Source organism: Protomyctophum bolini, assembly GCF_963924005.1.
Source record: "Protomyctophum bolini genome assembly, chromosome: 15".
Classification (NCBI taxonomy): domain Eukaryota; kingdom Metazoa; phylum Chordata; class Actinopteri; order Myctophiformes; family Myctophidae; genus Protomyctophum; species Protomyctophum bolini.
Genome location: NC_137876.1, coordinates 27,762,702 through 27,775,107, shown reverse-complemented (window position 1 = coordinate 27,775,107; position 12,406 = coordinate 27,762,702). Strand labels below are relative to the sequence as shown.

The following is a 12,406-nucleotide window of genomic DNA, read 5'->3' as shown; positions in this document are numbered from 1 at the left end:
TAATAGAAAATATAAATTAAAATTAACTGTGTATATTATTTGCTATGTTGTTGACAATCTACTTTAATTTAGTATGTATATTTATATGATTGTGACAGTATTAGACAATTTTTTGGCAGTTTGAAATTGTGGCCACTTGCTGGGGACAGGCTAAATACAGGCCTTTTTGGGTACAGGGCTTGCTTTTAACTAATTCAGATGGAATATGAAAACAATTATAATGAAATTAAGGGCATAATAATACACAACTGTATTACACTTAACTTTGCAAGTGCTTTTATTTTTATGAATTAATTATTTTTTTACATAAAATAAGGCTCTTATGTGTGGGACATGTTTTTTCCACTTTTGTCCCTCATCTTAAGAATGAGTGATCTATTATCTAATGTTCTTACATGGCAAAGAAAATGGTTCCCTGGGCCGTGGCTCACCGATTGTGTACCGCAGGTTCGACTCCCGATCCCGACTGTCTTTACTGCGTGTCACCCCCCCACCTCTCTCCCCATTTCCTGTCAGCCTACTATCTATCCCTCTATAAAATAAAATAAAGGCGAAAGCCACAAAAACAAACATTTCGAGAAAATGGTTCCTACATACTGTTATGTAATCAAAGTGCATGGCCATCATCTTCAACAAATTAATAAATGAGACGGTACTTACATTTGGCGTTTGACGTACTCCTTGAGCAGTTTTTCATCTACTGTGTACATCTGAAGCTTGTTTCCATTATCATAGTAATAATAGTTGGAACCAAACTCAGCCGGGGCCTGACCACTGGAGCCATCAGATGACTGGCCGTCCCTGTAGATCTGAGAGTACTCATAGCGACCTGGAGAAACAATATGATGGATTAATCACTGACTAAAGAAATTAGAATGGACACAAATATATGAAAAGGAACAGGATTAACTAACTGTTGATCCTGTTCTGTTATATAATGATAACAAAATAACAAAGAACTGATCCATTACTGTTGCCATCATCATCTTCAACGTGAGCTTCTGAAGTATGCACAATTTTTTTTAAATGTACTGTGCAACAGTGTACAGTAGAAGGCTAAATTCAGATAGTGTCAGCTTCCAAATTGACAATAACTGTGGGGGAGTAATAAAGTTGGAAAGCGACAACCCATTATCATATATCACATATCAAAAAGATAAGCACCAATGCAGAACCAGAGGAAATTGGTAGTCTGTGGAACTAACAGCAACAATGTCAGATGGCAGATAACCCATAAAGAATATTCTTTAATCTAGAAACATATGCATGTTTTTTTCCACGTTGAATATTTTATACAATTAGTTATTGCATCTACCTCGTTATTGTATCTGTATCTGGATGAGAACATGTTTTTATTTCCTCAAGCTACTGACACGCCAATTTAAATAGCATCCCAACAAACAGTATTTTGATTTTGAAAGCATTGTATTTAATTGAAAATATTCACAAATTGCCCCACCCCACACACACACAGGCAAAAAACGTCCTTCATCAAAGAGATTTTGCTCTTACTTCATACTGGGTGTGGCACTTCCGAGTATGACGCAAGTGTAAAATTGACAGGTGTGAATATGGTCAATGATGTTTTATTTTACCATTACCTCGCCCGCGACCTCTTCCCCTGCCGCGGCCTTTCCCTCGACCCCGAGGACCTCCGCGAATGCTGCCTCCATCGCTCCGCACGCTGGCAGAGTCGTCACCATAGTCCCTCGGTTCTCTCCTCCAACCTAGGAGGGGGAAGAATGTGGCGCAAATTACGATCTAATCTAATAATTCCCCTTTTCTCTTTTTATTTTCTCTACACTCTAGACTAGGGCAGTGTACTCCCTTTGTGTGTATTTATAATGATTTAGACGGACAGCATAGATATGAAAAAAATAAAGGAAGGCTCCGCTCCACTCAATTCTGTGCAAAATCGGGTATTTGTATTGCAAGCTTTTGGTCTATTGACCTTCTTTAGGGCAGACAGCAAAAACATTCTAAAATAGAGTGAGACAGTTGAGGGGACGTACTGGTGGGATTTAACCCTAAATCATTCATAATGTTCCAATGTTCAACGACAGAAACGCAATTATTTGAGTGCCAATTAATCATCAAGTAAAATGTCATAATTGTGACATTCCCTAACTTGGAGCGAAGGAACCCAGTGAGGGGCCTCCTATAGTCGGATATCAATGTGGGTAAAGGGTCACAGAACGAGAAAAATACTGTTTCAGGATAGGAGTAGCGTGGCCAGCAAACTGTTTGTAAGGTTATCAGTGGTCATAATGTACGTTCAGTAAATGGCTCATAATACTGCTTTCAGAGAGTTCTGTTTGTTTAATACCCGCTGGTGTTGCTACTGCAGTATTACAGTGGAACTTTATCTGTGGCGAGTTACCTGAAGGACAAAAAAGGTTGGGAACTCGTTGTCTGATATTCAGATGTAGTTATGTACGGTAAACAAATGCTGTTCCACTGCTGCAGCAGACAAAGCTGTTACACTGAAAATAAATTATTAGCAAGATAAAGTAGTATACAGTACATACTAAAGACAAATGCAGCAGAGTTAGAAGTGAGCAATTTCAGCATGGCTATATAAGCTAGGACTGCACAATTAATCATCAAATTTTAATCTGGATCATGATTTTGGCTCCCCACAATTGAAAAAGAAGAAACTCTTGCAGTGTCTTCAAATGCAAATAAAGTTTTAATTAAACATTTTATTTGCATTTGAAGACTTTAAGCAGTTATATTCACAGCCATCATGCAGGTACAATGAATGGAGTGAAAGACTTCAAAGTCTGCAATGTGTTAATTAGCAGGAATATGTCAAAGTGAAAGCATTGCTCTGTTGATTTCAATTAGTTATACATGTAAGTTTTGGTATTTATTATGGAGGAAATGTTTTATTTTGATTCAAACCTACATTAGCAGAAATATCAAGTAGCACAACATGAATGAGAAAGCAGTGATACAGTATGGTTGTGTCAAAAACAAAATCTAATCCTGATCTCAATATTGGTCAAAATAATCGTGATTATCATTTTGGACATAATCGTGCAGCCCTAATAGCAGACTGGAGTTAAGAGACTCCAATTGAGTAGAGGGCAAGTACCAAAACACGTTGCATGCCTAGGGTTACATCATGTCAATGAAGCACAGCACCACTGCAGATGTAGGAAGCCAAGGATACAACAAAACAAGCTACTGCCAACTTACTCCTGGTGCTATCATGCGCCCTGTTACTATGGAGCGTGTGATTGGGTGACATGGGGTCAGGTGACACGTGGTTGGAATCTGTCCCGCCCTCGCCGGACGTTTCCATGGCAGCGCCGCCATCCTGGGTCACTTCCTCCAATGGCAGAGAGACCCACTTACGTTTGTTACCTAGCGATGACGCACACCGACAACACAGCAGCTTTTGAAGAGTTGCGGTCCAGAATGTACTGTTCCAGACCTCTTTAAAAAATATATGTATTTATACTCCAAAAAATGCTCTATGCATTCATTGTGTGTGTGTGTGTGTGTGTGTGTGTGTGTGTGTGTGTGTGTGTGTGTGTGTGTGTGTGTGTGTGTGTGTATGTGTGTGGGGGGGGGGGCTATATTAAAGTCCTTCATTCAATCTCTGTAAAAGAATATAGAGAAAAAGAATACCAGAGTATAGAGAAAAGAATACCGTTGCTAAGTCCATTATCCACCATCGCCGTGGGGTATGTATGTATGGTATAAGATGGCTGTTATGCCTGTGTTACTGTGTTACTGTGTGCATAGTCAGTGTGAGTGAATCGTGCGAGAGGTGCAACATGCGAGTTTACAGCAGCAGGTGCGGAAAAACACCATGCATCGCAAAAGCATTGCAGGGTGGGTGTGTATAGATGTGAGGTGTCTGTTATGATCTACTGTATATTAGTTTTCCTGAATCTAGCACACAAATAATGAAACGAATAAAAACTAATAATAAACCTTTCAGTTTATATGAATTTCCTCTCTCCTACTTTGCTCTCTGGCACTCATTCATTTGTAATTGTGCGTGAAGTTCTCTCTTTACATAATAGTAAGATACTCTCATTACTAGCAGAAGATAGTAGCTTTCTGGTAGCGTCTGTGAAATGGCGGGTACGGTTGTCTAGTTGTTTATTCAAAGAAGGTCTCAGACTTTGAAAACCCCATGCATTACAGTAATTAAAGATAGGAATTGTAGGCGGTGGCCATTGCAAATGAGAGCATTTCACAAACAGTCCATCTATCACACTTTATTATCCACTGTTTGATTTAAAGGATGCAGTTCGACATGCTTCACTCAATGGCAGATCACTCTCACCTCCCCTCTTCTTCAGGTCATCGTTCTTAACATCCTGTCCTGTTTCTGTGTCTCCATCCTTGGGCAGGTCAGCCAGAGGGTCCTGCTGAGCCTCCTGGTTCTCCTTGCTGTCACTGCTATCATGGCTGCCATCATCGGGCCTCTTCTCAGGTCTGTCCTTCTTCCTCTCACCCTTCTCTTTACTCTTTACTGGAGGCTTCTTTCCGTCAGAGTTTTGGACATTCTGCTGTTGAACAAGGGAGATATTTTCTTGGTCACAGCTCCTGAAGCTGTACCCAATTTCTACAAAGTACAAACTCTGAATCCAAGGGTTTTTAGGTGTAGCTATAACTGCTGGCTAACTCTGCCTTGCCATATCCTTGCATATGTTAACCACAGCAAACCCCCATACCTAAATGATAATTTCATCACACTTTTAACGTTATATTTAACCTTAGCCAACTGTAACAGAATGCCTAAACACAACCATCTCAAATAAATGGTAGCCCACTCGCCCTGAATGTGTGTTACCAAGCTCAGCTCACAATTTCATTGTGGGAACGATACCTCTATTTTCCCACTCTATGATCTCATTAAATCAAACAATGGATAGGTTCTAGCTAAGTCCGCAAAGTGTTAATTTAGTTACCCAGTCTCTCTGAATGCACAGGTACCAATTATTGAAATCACATGACAGAGTGGGGTTGGAATGGAAATCTGCATGGACTCAGAGCATCATAACTGAATGCCACTATGCTAAAACATTCAGTGCTCCCTCTAGTGAACAAATGCAAAACATCACCTAGAATAAGCACAAGATTTTTGGTTTTAGTGCACCTCCCTCCAACCGTCCATCTTAAACAAACATATACAGGTAAACACACACACATTTTCAACCACACACAGTATCATACCTCTTTGGCCAGCTCACCAGGAGTGGGCCAGTTTGTGATATCACTGAAATCACTTGACTAAAAAACAGAAAAAACACAGACAGACAAACAGAAAAAGATCAAGTAAGAAGCATAACAGTATTAGCAGTTCAATACTTCCTCCTTAGCAGTCGAAATGAATTATCCACTACACATTTCTCTCTATTAAGTTACTATAAAATCAACAGTAATGAAAGAGGCCAGTGTTCTTGTCTGTACAATAATGTAAACAACCGATAGCTGCATGTCTGTGCGTGCGCACGTGTCTGTGCGTGCGCACGTGTGTGTGCGTACATGTGGTGTGTGTGTTAGGGTTTTACCCCGGGATGCTGGGATCCGGGCTTCCCGGGTACAGCGCACTTAATTTCCCGCCCGGGAAATGGCTTCGCGACCCGTCGTCCCGGGGGTTGTTTTTTTATTGTTAGAAATTACACTAAAGGAGTTTGTACCCAGAGCTTATATATATAAATCAAACATGTTTGATTTATATATATGGATCAATCACACTACTGTATGGAACAGTGCAGCGGCCGGTACTGAGAGAAAAACAGATGCAAGAGGGGACAGCAACACACACGGACTGACAGCCCCAAAAATACGCTATAATGATGTCCATATAGTGTAGATTAGAGAATCTATCCCCTTAAATGTATAACGTGCCTGGTATTCCTTGCATGCCAGCAATGATGAAACATAATGGCTTTGCAGTTTGCATTGATGAGAGACGTATCTGCTACGTCTCTCATCAAATGCAGCTGCAATCAATGTATTAAACGACCATGCTCTGATGTAGCCTACAGTGTTGCGTCCGGAATATATATATAAAGCATATTTAATGCCATTTAAATTCAAGCCTGGATTATCTTTTGTCGCACGATGGTACCGTGCAGATATTTCCAGATAACATTATGTGATGTAGCCTACAAGACCAGATGAGACGCGTTGTCAGCCTGAGCTCTCTCTCTCTCTCTCGCTGTCGACCTTGATACAATATAATCAGTGTGTTGCCGTTGTGTGCCCTGGCCATGCTGGCTATTCTTATACCCAATCGGACTTTTCATAAAGTACAAAACGAGATGATCACCTTCTCAGCGGAGAACGGGACCCAGCACTGCTCAAAGGGTGAAAGACCATGTATAGCTATGTGAAAGACATGAGGTCGATTATTTTTCCCCGTGCTCCGACATTCGCTCCGATATTCAGCCTAAAAAACGTGTGTAATTTAATAGTTGAATTGTATGTTCATATTTTGCTCAAATAAAACGTTTTAAACAATTAAATATCACTATTCTATTGTATAAGTATCTACATATAAATGCATTTTAGTGGGCACTTTTTTCTTTTTTTTGGACGGGAATTCCCAGGTAGCCCCGGAAAAGGTTGGCAAATTCCCGGGATTTCTAATGAGCCAAATACGAGAAAAATATTAAACCTGTGCATGCGTGCGTGCGTGCGTGCGTGCGTGTGTGTGTGTGTGTGTGTGTGTGTGTGTGTGTTGAGTGCGAGTCCGCAGGGCCCAGAACTTGATAAACAGCCCTGGCCACAGCTGAGTAACTTTCTGCTGGTGTCAATATTGGACAGGCTGATAGCAGATCAAGGGTGTACACTAGAGTAAGATTAGACTGAAGGAATGAACAGTTAATTGTCTAAAATAAAAAAGGAAATGCTGACTGTGGTTTTCATACAGAGGAAAGTTATTTCACGTCTCCTTGGGCTGAAGTTGAACAACTAAATGGCATATGGGTTGGATCACTGTGTGGAATGTCGAGAGACCAAATTAAAATAATGTATTAGGAAAAGGTCTCACTCACACACTCACACACTCACACACACACACACACACACACACACACACACACACACACACACACACACACACACACAAACACACACACACACCTCATCTTTTAATAGTTGCTGTAATTTGGTCTGATATGATGTCACGTTTTGCAGCTAGCATTTTGAACCATAGCCATATACAGTAGATGGTTCAACCTGGCCACTGAAACTTGATAACATTTTGCTGCACTGCTTTTAAGTGGAAGTGAATGTTTTCTCATTTTAAAAATAATTGCCAGATTTCCACAAACAACTCATCTCTTTCAATGCATCTGCTGAATATGCTAAATATCAAATGTGCAATTATGGTTTGTACTGTATCTCACAGAGCCAAAACGCAATTTCTAAATGTGATTCAACAAGTCATCAAAATGTTTTTTATCTCTGCATTGCTCTACCACTTCAACCTGTTATTCAAAAGTCACGTGCCATAATTCTCTCCAGAAGAGACACATAAAGGGCATTTCAATATGTGACTGAATTTGATTGATTGAAATATGTTTTTAAGTCATATTCCCCAGCATAATGCCTTTTACTTTAATATAAGTGATAAACTGATGATTTGTCCCCCAGCTACAAATACCTGAAACATTCCAATATTTACTTGGAATAGGAACCAAAATAAAGTGTTTTTCTTCCCCAAGAGACTGGTGAAGGAGAACACTTGTAAGTCCTTTGCTCTGGATCAGGCAAAACGTCTAATGCCTAAATTCAACAGTAAATTTAATCAAAGTTTTAAACTAGCATTTGTAGATAGATAGACAACCAATTAAACATGTGAAAGCAGGAACCAAACGTGGTACTTTTGCATCTCACACAGATGTGCTCTGCCGACAGGCGAACTGACAGGCGAACCTATAGAGCGTCGCAGTCCCTCCCCCTTTCAGAACGACGAAATGAATCCCAATGCATTTGCCCAAGTATTTATTTAAAGATGGTTACGCTGCGGACAAAGCCAACTCGGATCGTGACAAATCATGACAATGAACACAATATTTTGGGCCGATCAAATCATTAGAAAGAAGAAAATAAAGGCAGGAGACAACACTATTTGTTTTGTTTTTCTTCTTATAAATTATTTGATCGGCCCAAAACATAATGAATTGTCACGATCCGAGTTGGCTTTGTCCGCGGCGTAATTGCTGGTCTCTTAGTTGCAGCCCGATTGTAAATAACGTATTGATTGATTTTTAATGAATTGCTCAATATTAATGAATATCACATCACAATATCACAACTTGCGCTACTTCACTGCCTTTGATAGAAGACACAAACGTTGACACCAGTTGACACTAATAAATGCTTCCCATTGGCTACTGTAAATGGCAATTAATATCGTGTCATCCTATCCTGCCCTACCTTACGGTTTTTACAGGAATCATGTATGTAGAATCAAATCATGATGTCAATTTTATGGGGTCTTTATATAGCCAGCCTATTTATTTAATAGTTATAATTGTATATTTAACTTCACTCATAATAAAACACCTGCCTTCAAGTCAAGACAATGTCAATAACATGGCCAAGCATTACTGTCAAACTTTTCTGCAGGCTGAACACAATGGCTATAATTGTTTATAAAAATAAAAATAAACATTACCTTGCTGGACTTTCTTGTCCTGGGCTTGGCTGCACGCACCACCTTCAAAGAATTCAGTTGATCTGTGGACATGAGGTCAACAAATAACTGTGATGTCATTCATCAAAGAGAATAAGCCTCAATCTTAGGAATAACAACCTTTCAATAATTAGAAACCAATTAAAAGAAAACATACCAATGCGTATCGGCATGTCTGCTTTCATCAGGATACATATAATACTAAGTTACAATGTACAGAATTCCTGGCCCAGAAACGGACTTGCTACTGCTATTTTAGCACCATGTCATGATTATATCATTCAATAATATTCTCCCACCCCATAACTAGTGTTTAGCTCTTTTCCCTCTTGTTCTATTCCTTTTACAGCTGTGGTAACAGTTACACTTTTTTTTTTAAAGGAGCTCTGAGGCTGTAGTCTGGGAGTAGCACATTGGGGCTTGACATGTTCCCTATCACAGCACAGAGGATGGTCGGCTTGATAAGAAAGACTTTACATGAATGGGTGTAGGCCTTTAGTAACCTAAAACATACACCATATATACACCCACAACATTGGTTGTAGTAAGACATGATTATCGTACAAAATATAACACTCTTGACACTTCCCACTGTAGGTACTCCCTACTCACACAGTAAATTGGTTAATTTGTTACGCCTAAATAAAGAAATACATGCAGGTACAACATAACGACGATACATGAGTAGTTGGTTGGCAGCAACACTAAATATCTAAATTGCACAGTAGCACATTCAAATTTAAATTTTAGTCAATTATGAACCCACATGATAATTATCTATAAGCCATAACACTCATGTCAGTTGTAAAAGTAGGTCAGAAGAAAATTATGTATTTTTAATTAACTTTATAATAGTACCTTACATCATGTAATATGATGTTGATGATAGACAGGACCCTCACCCTACTATTTTATAGGCATGTCCTCGTTACATGAATGGACACAAGCACAGCAAGCAAGCATAGACATCTCAACCATACATTTAGCCTACATCCACTGGTGTAGCAACACTGTAAAATGATGCCTTACTATCGTGTAGAAACACAGCCATACACCCACGTCACTGCTTGTACAGTAATATTGTAAAATGATGCCATGCATGTCACTGGAGCACATACTTCAAATACTGCTGTCCTATTACTTCTCCACAAGTGTGCACACATAAGGAATAAGGAATCAACTATAAAGCTCTTCCTCTTACATAGTAATTAAATTGTTTAGCTTTTCTTGTACTTTGTTTGGTACAGCACTTTGCTGCTGCATTCCTTGACATGAAAGGTGTTTTATTAATTATTATTATTATTATGGCAATGCAATTAAGCATTTTGGGCCATGTCACTGTTCACTCTGTCAGTGGTAATTACTGGTACTAATCATAAGGAAATTGTCAATAATAAGCTGGATGTAAAATATGCCAAGCAATCGTATTTAAGTATATTGTGGTCTCTGTTTAAAGATATAAACTTGTCCCCCTACGGCCTACCCAGCTCTACTGGTTATTAAAGTTGTACTCTATCACAGTGTGTGTGACATGGTTGGTGGGAGGACTTGCAGGAAGGCAAGCCATTGGATATGTACAACGTGTTTGCGGAGCATTAAGGAGTTCACTGGTATAACTCACTTTTACAATGAGTCATTTCAACAGTAAACAACATAGTAGATGTTTTTCCCCCCACGCCACCCATGTGTTATATGTTTTACGCCATGAAGCGTGGCACTCTTTTTGAAAAGTCCGAGAAAGGGTATATAATGATGCCACTATAGCCGCTATGTGGCTACATGCTAAAGAAGTAGCAGTTGTCAGCAATCTCCACGTGTTTGAGTGCAATCCGAGCAGAGGGGGGATGGGGGGCAGATAGAATATGCCCATATGCCACCATCAGCGCCGTTGCTTATGCTTGCTTGGCATTTGAGTTTCTGCGTTTCATTAAGTGCCAATCGGCCCCGTCGCCCTGTTACGAATGTTATGGTTTGGACATTAATACGGCATTCTTAGTTGTGTGGCATGCCTGTCAAAATTCAACACGCTGACACACATTGATGAAACTATACGTGTTACAACGAAATCGGTGACGTATCGAATACTGTTACTCAAGGGTGTCACTGTTTGTTTCCTTGCTCGACTATAAATGTGAAAAACAAATGTATCAAATGGATCAATGGATTGTTGTTTAGCAAGGCACATCAACATTTAAAAATATATAGATACATTTATATATATATATATATATATAATTTTTTTTTATTATTTAGCCTACGTTAAAGTTATTTGGATACATTATAATTATTGCTAGGATTGTTTAACTGACAGGTGTCACCTCACTATACAGTACAGATTAGTTGTAACTAGATTCCAGTGCCATTGGTTGTAACAACATCAAACCCCGACATCTTTCACACAGCGACCTCTAGGGGATACACAATTAACTGGACACTCATTTTCATGTACCGTGAAAAACGCATGCAGTGCCAAGTGATGGACACCCTGTCCTGCTGTTGCACTGCAACCAATATGGCAATGTTTGTTTTCAAGTGGCAACACAAAAACACCCCCTCACCTTTGTCCTGGGTGTTGGAGTTTGATGAGTTGATGGTATTGTTTGTGTTGTTTGAGTTGTTTGACACTCGTCCCGTTGTCCTCTTCGTCCAGGGGTTGACTTTCGGCGGTGGAGCCTCCACCAGCCCAACAACTTTATGCTTCTCAGCGGCAGAGTCAACGCCGCCGCCACCGCTGCTCTGAGCGGCGGTCTGTTCGTTCTCCTTGTCGTTCTCTTTGCACTTCTTGTTGTGCGACAGGTCTGCTGTGATCTTCTCTGACACCTCGGTGTTCTGTCCGTCTGGCTTGTCTTCGGTCTTCTTCTGATCTTGGTGCTTTGTGTCCGCTTTGTGTGGGGTCACTTCGGGCTTGTTTTGGTTCTTCTCTCCGTCGGTTGAGCTGCTCGCTGTCAGACCCGAGTCAACGTTACTACACTCAACCTCGGCGGACATGCTGCCAAGTTTCCTAACTAACCCCACACACACGGTCGAAATCCAGCGTGAGTCTTTGGTCCTTGTTCCTCAGATTCCAGGTGAAATGCGTTTAAATCAGCGTGACAACAGCAACCGTCAACTTTGCGGTAAACAAGTCGCCAGCTAGCCGAGCAGATAACGTTAGCTAGCTGCCAGCTACCATGCAGGAGTCAACGAGACCCAGTGGAGCTAAATGTTAGTTTTACCCCCCTGCTCGGTCAGCTGGATCACATGAACTGTACAACAAGTAGTTAACACTCACTATTTTAAAACGACGGACACAAAAAGGGAGTCCACTCACAACTCGCAAGTTTTTGGTTAGTAAAAGTACTATATAAACGACCTCCTCCCCTCAACCTCTCTGGTTCCAACTACTACACGCTAAGCTATGCTACTTCTTGACAGAAAGTAGAACTCAACTCGTGGAGTCTGGTGGCTCAAAGGCTGTAAACACTGACTCTGCCGCCCCCGCAGGGCCACTAATGCCATGATTTGCCAATATTTACGTATAAACGTGTTACTACTGGGGTCGGGGTGGCATAAGAAAAGGCATTTGATTATTATTATTTCACAATAACTTCACTTGTCATAAAATATCATAACTCTTGTTACCAATTATTGTTGTCATAACAATTTGTATTGTCATATTACTATATTATTATTATTATTAATTATTTATTAGTTGGTCGAGTTTTAAAATGGGTACCCCTGAAGAAAATGTATCTA

General features: G+C 40.1%; 1 protein-coding gene across 6 annotated transcripts in view; it reads right to left on the bottom strand.

Annotated features, from left to right (window-relative positions):
• The window catches only part of larp1b (La ribonucleoprotein 1B), a 40,742-nt gene extending 28,648 nt beyond the window's left edge, over window positions 1-12,094 (bottom strand). For 3 of the 6 annotated variants that reach the window (XM_080783056.1, XM_080783059.1, XM_080783060.1), the window contains exons 1-7: window positions 11,230-12,094; window positions 8,654-8,715; window positions 5,197-5,253; window positions 4,304-4,529; window positions 3,202-3,369; window positions 1,596-1,727; window positions 661-829 (exon numbers count right to left, since the gene is read on the bottom strand). In XM_080783056.1, the coding sequence (XP_080639182.1) occupies window positions 661-829; window positions 1,596-1,727; window positions 3,202-3,369; window positions 4,304-4,529; window positions 5,197-5,253; window positions 8,654-8,715; window positions 11,230-11,659 (1,244 nt within the window). In that variant the 5' untranslated portion in view covers window positions 11,660-12,094. The remainder of the gene's footprint in view (window positions 1-660; window positions 830-1,595; window positions 1,728-3,201; window positions 3,370-4,303; window positions 4,530-5,196; window positions 5,254-8,653; window positions 8,716-11,229) is intronic. The other 3 variants (XM_080783058.1, XM_080783057.1, XM_080783061.1) reach the window with 3 other exon arrangements.
• Window positions 12,095-12,406: the final 312 nt, after the last annotated feature.